General features: G+C 44.4%; 1 protein-coding gene across 1 annotated transcript; it reads right to left on the minus strand.

Moving 5' to 3' along the window:
* Positions 1 to 1,603: 1,603 nt before the first annotated feature.
* tmem141 (transmembrane protein 141) lies at positions 1,604 to 4,168 on the minus strand. The gene is made up of 5 exons (XM_018744736.2): positions 4,051 to 4,168; positions 3,624 to 3,690; positions 3,394 to 3,477; positions 2,844 to 2,951; positions 1,604 to 2,254 (listed from the first exon to the last, which is right to left on the minus strand). The coding sequence occupies exons 1-5, from the start codon at positions 4,102 to 4,104 to the stop codon at positions 2,181 to 2,183; spliced, it is 387 nt and encodes a 128-aa protein (XP_018600252.2). The 5' UTR covers positions 4,105 to 4,168; the 3' UTR covers positions 1,604 to 2,180.
* Positions 4,169 to 8,505: the final 4,337 nt, after the last annotated feature.

Consider the following 8,505-nt stretch of genomic DNA (forward strand, 5'->3'; position numbering starts at 1 on the left):
AGCATCGAGACCTTTGAATTAGAGAGCAGCGGCAGAGCCTTCCTATCCAGCAAACATAGTCTGTTGCACAGATCCTGCCAGCATCAGCAGGCTCTGCTGTCCCGAATGTGGGTGTCTTTCCTGTCACTGTCTAATCTGTAATCCTTACTCACTGCATCACATCATTTTTTTAAATCCACCCAGAATAAATACCCCAGAGCTGGGAAGCCCACAGGCCTGACTTTAATTCCTGTGGACATGAATGGCTTTGCAGATTATCTCCTGTGTATATACGGTACAAGTGCACCTCAGTGCACAATGAGAGATGTTACTTGGCTTAAAGTCTCAGACAACACTCGTACCCTCAGAATTTTAACAAAGCATTAGCCCTTGTTGCATGACACGTGAGCAAACGTCAATTCGAGATGATTTCTACTGGGGCAGGGCTCTCTTTCGTGGAAAACGCTCCCGTTCGTCAGAACCCGTCCTGCTGGAAAGCAAAAGACGCAAAAAAAATCAGGGTTTCAAACAAGACTTCGATGGACTAAGAAATAATGCAGGCAAGTCACATTCCCAATCCCCGCTGCCCACGATTTTTATGCACTACATTCACTCATCTAGCAGGCACTTTTCGCCAAAGCTGCATGCACCGATCATTAACTAGTATTCAGCCGATGCTTTCATGCAAGATGACTTACAGTGCATGAGACACACTCATACACTCATGGTGCTCTTATAGGGGAGAGGAATATCAGCTGTCAGTCAGCAGGTGTTGATGTGCCAGATGTTAGATCACAACGCTGTGTCTCAGACATGCTGACGCTGACATTTGACTTGCTAGCAAAAATGTAATGCAATCATACATTTTTTTTACAATAGGGATTTGGCACAGCAACTAAACAGAGAGCTGTATGACTGGATTTATTGTTTCATCCACATCTCTGAAAAATACTTTACAGTTATACATACACACTGTCGGAAATCGCTTGTCTCAAGGAGGGTCGTGGCAAACCGGAGCCTAAGCCGGCAAAACAGGATGTAAAAGGCTGGGGGACACCCAGGACAGGGCACCAGTCTGTCGGAGGGCACCCCAAGCAGGACTTGAACCCCAGACCTACCGGAGAGCAGGACCCGGTCAAACCCACCATGCCACCCCTATCTAATTATAATTATATTCATATTTTTTCAATCTGCAAGGTAATCAGACTGAATTGGTCCACTAAAAATTACCCAGCTATATAAAGGGGTAAATAATTCTATATCATTCATATCTATCTCTTTCATCTATTATATAAATAACTGTAATCATCACTTCATCTTTCAAAATGTTATTCAGGTACCCAGAGACCAAAAACATCGTTCAGAGCTCATTTTGTAAGTTTTGCAAAGGGCAAAAAAAAAGGCAGCACTATATGTTTATTCACATCTTTTACTTCTCATCATAGATTTGGCTCGGCAGAGAATAAGTTGTACATTTTTTGAATAATTTTGCTTACATCTGTGCGGAAATCAATGTATAAATAAATATGATCCCAAAAATGTAAATAAAAGGTAAATTATTATGCATCTACATTTCAGACAAATTTTACAAGTGTGGAAGATCCTGCAAATGGTTTGTGACATACTAGTTAAAATGTTTAGAAAGTTTATGGAGTAGTAACTGGAAAACTGTAATCTATCAGTAATTGCAATTAGGTATAAATAATTCATTCTGGCAAAAATACAGACTGCACAAATCTTTAATATGAGGAGCCAAAACTGTTGGTTTATATACTTGTATAACGACTTGTTTGTAATGGGGGTCAAAAAAGATGAATAACTCTTACAGGAGTTGTACACAAATACTGGGGGGACAAACAAAACTTGCTTGAATACAGGGTGAAGACATCCTTTTGCCCAACCCCGCCTTGTTACACCTACGGATACGCCATTTGCTGGGGATCTATTTGCTCAGAGAAACTTGAGCCCTACTGCTGTTCCAAACCCAAAGGTGCGAATCCACATCAAATCACTGTTTTTCAAAGTGACTCCTCCTGCACCAGTTGTACGGCAGTTTAAGGAGTTTCCCAGTATTACACATTCCTCCTCAAAAATTAAAAAAAGTACCATGTTCCTGTTCGTAACAAGTGATCAGATTATCGTGTAGTGTTTGCGGAGAGGAGAAAGAGCGATTTGTAGGTGCGTTAGCCGTTCATCTGCCATCACTCCATGACGTCTCCATATTGCGTTGTTTTAGGGCCAGGAGGCGAGGCGGTTGAAGGGGTTTCTTCTACGTCTGGAAGAGAAAAACTGGTGTCAGATTTGCAGTGATCCAACGAGAACCACCTCACTCGCTCCCACACGTCCCTCTCTGGTGTAAACATTTTAAAGAACTCTTCTCGGGAAATTTTTGGCTCTCAAGCTCAGAACTGGGATCCACTGATCACATTAATTGATCACCAGTCAAACGGTCAGTGACTTAGTCACGAAACTCTGCATGTTTCCAAAGTGATCCCATGACTATCTAAAATCCATCACACATTTGAGTTGTCGGACACTCCGTTGCCATAACTGCTTCATAGCTCAGAAAATTCTGCTCAGGAATTAAAGGAGCAACAACAGGGAGGTGCAGCGAGACGTACAAAACACGAGAGCATTTTACTGGTCCGGACAGGCTGCCATACGAGCAGGTTTTTCAAGCTTTCTCTAAGTCTTTAAGAAACTCATCACTAATACAGGAGGCTGATTTCTATCGTCATGTTAAGATATAATAAAAGCAGCTTGTCAGAGCCAGGCCTGGGGACTGGCAGGGCAGATTTTAAGAAACAAAAGAAATGCACAATAATTTGCGATCCCGTGTCAGAGACCGGCGGCTGGGTGCTCACTGGGTGCTGCTCTGCCTGGGTAGTTGCTCGTCTCCAGGTACACCCACAAGTCAGAGCACCTCTGGGTCTCCGAGCGCGTCACTGCATAGCTGCACAGCGAGCCAGCCACTAGAGCAGCGGGGCGGAGATGGAGAGAGAGGGAAAAAAACACGGTCAGTGCTGGAGAGCCCCGGTCTAGGCGATCACCACATGTTGAATAACACAGGAATTAATCAGTAACGTGCTGTTGGAGATCCCAAGTGTGAAAGTTAATCAGTTATTACAGTACTTGGAAACCCCACCAGAAAAATAATAATCTGAGCATCCTACTTAATTGTGGCATTTATGTAAACTTATAGGGACTTTCGACACTAAGTTTAAACACCCTTGCAGGTTGTTAAAGAATCTTCACTTTAAGAAATAACTAAAAAATAAAAAGGAAACAAAACTTGTTTAGCAGACAGGCTATTTTTAAATGAGAAAAAAAAAATTAGTTTTTTTTATTTCTTAATTGTTTACATTTTTTATTACTAAAGTAGGCAGGCTATTTAATTTATGCCCACTATCTCACCAACTGAGAGCAGCAGGTTCCACTGAAGCGGATACGGGAGCCTCTTCTGAAGCACTTTCTGCGTGGCAAAGAATCCCGCAGTGCCTGGGCAAGACGGACGGCCGAGGAGACATTGATCGTCACGTATTCGAAAAAGAGGGTGAAGAGAAGAGCGACACGAACGCCATCCAAGGCCATTCCCCCCACCGGCGGTGCTGTACCCAGCCGTGGTTGGGCAGAGCTCCACTCACCCAGGATGAAGGTGCCTGTTCCCTTCATGAAGGCTGCAGACTGACAGGCGGCATACTGCTGTAAGCCCTGACGCAGTGGGTACAGGTGGACCAGTATTTAGTGACTGGAACATGTGACACGTTACCATGGCAACAAGATGCTATGAGATTCATAAGGGAGGAAGCCACCTGATTTCATTCGTTTATAATCTGTGTCCAGTCACATCTTACAAATATTTCACAGTATAATGAATCATACACGTACAACATTACGATTTGTGTTTCCCACCAGCACTAGTTTATTTCATACTTCAACAATCCTGCAAAGCACACACATGACATGATTCGATTCAGACGTGTTTGCCTTGACAAGTGTTACTGTAGTCAAACAGTAAACAAAGAAAAAAACAGCACACTAAGCGATACACAGAAAGAAGTGTGTGCGCACCGGATGTTTGGAAGCGACAGCATCGTCGACCTTCGTCACCCCGAGATTGACCATTTTACTCTACGGAGCAACTCCGCTAAACTGCGCTCCAGTCTCAGGACTGAGAGACACCGGTCGGCTTCCGGCGACACATTGCGCAACTTCCGGCTTACTTCCTATTCGGTGGTAAGAAAGGCAGTGCGCAGGCGTGTTCAGTACCGCAGCGCCGCCTGCTGGAGGAACATTGTAGTACCTGCGAAATATTCCCGCACGGACAACTTCGAGCGAAAGTTTCATTTCATCATTTCATTGACATTTTTCTCCAAAACCGGCGTACACTGCTCTTACTTAGAATTATTTAAGCATTTTTTATAGCTGGGTAATATTTTACTGGACCAATTCAGTCTGATTACCTTTGCTATGGGCTCTAGCTGAGAGTGTAGTGTTAAAGTTGCTGCCTTTGGGCCCAAGGGTTGCAGGTTCAAATCCCACCTCTAGTTGTAGCACCCTTGCGCAAGGTACTGATCCTAAGCTGTTGTTGTGAAAATTTTCCACCTTTATAAATAATAGGAGGTAGTGTAACATTGTTTTAGAGGGGGGTGTGGTGGCGCAGCGGGTTGTCCCAGGTCCTGCTCTCCAGTGGGTTTGGGGTTCGAGTCCCGCTTGGGGTACCTTGCGATGGACGGGCATCCCGTCCTGGGTGTGTCCCCCTCTAGCCTTATGCCCTGAGTTGCCAGGTTAGGCTGTGGCCCCATATGGGACAAGCGGTTCATACTGTGTGTGTGTGTCTATATAATGTTGTTTTGCAGAAAAGCATAAACTAAACGGTGGGATTTAAACCCTTGAGTCCAAGGTGGCAGCTCTAATCACGATGCCTCCTGCTGCCAAAACTATTAAGAGCACACCTTTATCCAGGGTTAAGCAGCGTCACGTTTTAGTTTATACAATACAGAGGTGTTTAAACTTCATCAGTATGTGGCCAGTCGTGGACCAGAGGGGCGGGTTAGAGTTGAGGAACCAACAGGTTTTGTGCACACAAATTAACATTTTTATTGTCAACAAACAAAACTTGTGCCAAAGTTTCCAAACTAGTTTCCAAACTAAGGGAGAACCTAAGCAGGGCAAAAAAAAGCAAGAGAAACATCCTAAATGTGACACCCATCTGTGAGGGGGGTCATCATTGGCATTGTCAGTCATGCTGCTCCTCCTCCTTCTCCTCCATCTCCTTCTTTTCCTCCCCCTATCCATCATCATCATCATCATCATCATCATCTTCTCCCTCCCCCAGTCATCCAGCCAGCTGCCGTTAATACTGGCGCTCGACTGTCCTTTCAGTCCCCACCAGCTGGCCTTTGTTAGTGTAAAACTGGCCTGAGGCCCGCAGTGGGGCGGCTGTCCATCAGGTTCATCCCTGCCCCGCACCACGATTCCACCGCCAGCCAGCTTGCACGTCACTTTCCTTTTACCTCAGTAATATTCTTTAAAATGTGCTCAACATCAAAATCGAAACTTGACAAAATACAGTACCAAGCGTCAAGTTTGGACACACCTACTCGTAGAAGGGTTTTTGTTCATTTTTACTATTTGCTATATATTAGAATAGAGCGAAGACATCAAAACTATGAACTGACACGCATGGAATTATGTAGTGGCCGAAAGTGTTAAACAGATCAAATTTATCTTGTCTTTCAGATTCTCCAAAGCAACCAACCTTTGTCATGATGCTTTCCTCACTCTTAACACACACTCTGCATTCTGTCAACCAGCTTCACGAGGAGCCGCCCGGGATGCTGCTCCAACAGTCCTGACAGAGTTTCACATATGCTGAGCACTTGGCTGCTTTTCCTTCTCTCTCCAGTCGAGCTCATCCCAAACCAACTCTACTGGCTTTAGGTCAGTTGACAATTTCCAACTCCAAATCGCACTAAAGTCATAAATGGTCTGAAGTTCTAAACCAGGCGGCATGGTGCTGCTGTCTCACAGCGCCTGGATGGTGTGAGAGGACGTGGGTTTGATCCCCACTCAGTCTGTGTGGAGTTTGCATGTTCTCTTCATGCCTGGGTGCTCTGGTTTCCTCCCACACTCCAAAGACAGGCTGTTCAGGTTCCTCCATAGTGTGCGAGTGACACAGAGAGAGTGTGTTGCACTGATTTATGGATGAGTGACCCTTTGTAAGAGGTGTATCTAGCAGTGTAAATCACTGCAGTGAATAAGCCTTGGTGTGTGGGCTGATAACACTACATAGAGTTCGTTGGAAGTTGCTTTGGAGAAAAGCATCTGCTAAATGAAGTAACGTTTTCCTTTAATTACATCTACATTTATTTGTTCAACAGACACTTTTCTCCAAAAAGTGACCTTCAGCGACTAGTATGCAGTATTTATCTGACAACTTTTCATCCAATGAAAACTACTTGTCGGTGGGGAGGGACTAAAAAACTTTTTTTTAATTTTACATTTGGGAAGAAATTCATACACAGAAACCACCTTCGCTATTTATAGTTTTACTCGAAAGTATGCGAACTCCTTGTATCCCTTTACTTTTACCACAAAATGGGGTATTTAATGAGAAGTCTTACTCGTCTAACATAATAGGTGTGTAATGACCAATTCCATAAATTGGTTTAGAGGAAATTGTGTGTAGTACAATAACAGATGTGCAAGTGCAAAAATAAGTGAACCCTAAGTTGTATTTGTTAAACCAAGCAGGTAATCAGGTGTGTAAATTATAATCGCACACACACTGTCTGAAACCACTTGTCCTGAGCCCAACCCAGGACGGGACGCCAGTCCATCACAAGGCACACCAAGCAGGACTCGAACCCCAGACCCACTAGACAGGCCAAACCCGTTGCACCACCGCACCCCCTAAATCATAACCATTCATAAATTTATTTAAATCTATTAATTTAAATTCCTCATTCCCAGAGTTTGAAAAGTCGTTATTCAAAACTCAGTGTCTGGCAATGCAAACAATATAAGCCAAGGTGCCTTCACTGCCCTCTCTGTTTTCCAGGAGTGATGTCAGTCTATTTCGGGCCTCTCGTTATCAGGATCCTCGTTATAAAAAGTGGGATGAGGCACAAATGAGGGCAAGTTTAAAACGCAGAGGGCGATACCAAGCCTGTTTAATGTGAGCTTCATTGAAGAGTCTCAGAGATCTGCTTCCATAAACACCTCAGTATGAACAACCTCTTAAGTTGGGTTCTCAACTTACGGACACAATCCATAACCGTGTTTTCGTAACTCTGCGTGTTTTTAAATTCAACCATTGCATTTATTCTTTTAGCTGACACTTCTCTCCAAAGCAACTTAAAAGTCTTGAGGTTACAGTTATTTACCCATTTATGCAGCTGGGTAATTTTACTGGAGCAATTCAAGGTAAGTACCTTGCTCAAGGGTACTACAACCAGAGGTCAGATTCGAACCTGTGACCTTTGGGTCCAAAGACTCTAATCACTACGCTACCAGCTGTCCCAATGATTGTCATTGTGTAATAATGACCGAGGGGGGTGTAGTGGCACAGCGGGTTTGGCCGGGGCCCGCTCTCTGATGGGTCTGGGGTTCGAGTCCCGCTTGGGGTGCCTTGCAATGGACTGGCGTTCCGTCCTGGGTGTGTCCCCTCCCCCTCCCGCCTTGCACCCTGTGTTGCCGGGTTAGGCTCCGGCTTGCCGTGACCCCCCCCTTGGCACAAGCAGTTTCCGCCTGTGTGCGTCTGCGTATAAAACTTTTATTTCTTTACTCCTTTTTCACCAACGGCTCGCCCTGTGAATGGTCTCTGTGCCATGTCCTAGGAGACAGAGTGTGAGACAGGGTAGCAGGGTATACTGTGAACTGGAAGTTAGTCTGTCACAGAACTTTTTACCTTTTTCTAACTTGAAACAACAATGTTTGTGTAATATTTGTCAGCACCTGGAGAAAATGTAACTCGGGCATTCACTAAATGAGGACTCGGTGTATTATACTGTATGCGAATGCAATTAAAAACACAAAGTCGGAGATGTTCATATCTTCGAAAATTCATAACTTGGATGCTCATAATTCAGGTGCAGATGTACCTGCAATAGAACTCATCACAACACAGTTGCAACATGAGGATCTTATAGATGTGTACAATCAGTGGAATTATTCCTCTACTCCACGTCCTTTTTCTGGAAGTGCAGAACGGAGCTTTTGACATTGCATGGAGGTGTGTATTTTCCTCTGTAAGCTGATTGTCACACCTGAGCCTAGTGTGGTCCTTCAAGGTCCACGGAGGATTTTATGGCCTATATCTGGGTGTGCTTGCAGGGCTATAAAGCTACTGTCTTTCTTGGTTTGTTGTGGGATAATTCGTTTCTTGGCCCCCTTTCTGGCACGGCTCCATAGGATGGCAACATCGCAACCGCTCTTGGTTTCCGTAGCAACCTAATACAAACATACACAAAGGTGAATTCATAACTGTAAACCTAAGCCTCCTCTGAAACCTCTTTCACCATC

Source organism: Scleropages formosus, chromosome 6 (assembly GCF_900964775.1).
Source record: "Scleropages formosus chromosome 6, fSclFor1.1, whole genome shotgun sequence".
NCBI lineage: Eukaryota > Metazoa > Chordata > Actinopteri > Osteoglossiformes > Osteoglossidae > Scleropages > Scleropages formosus.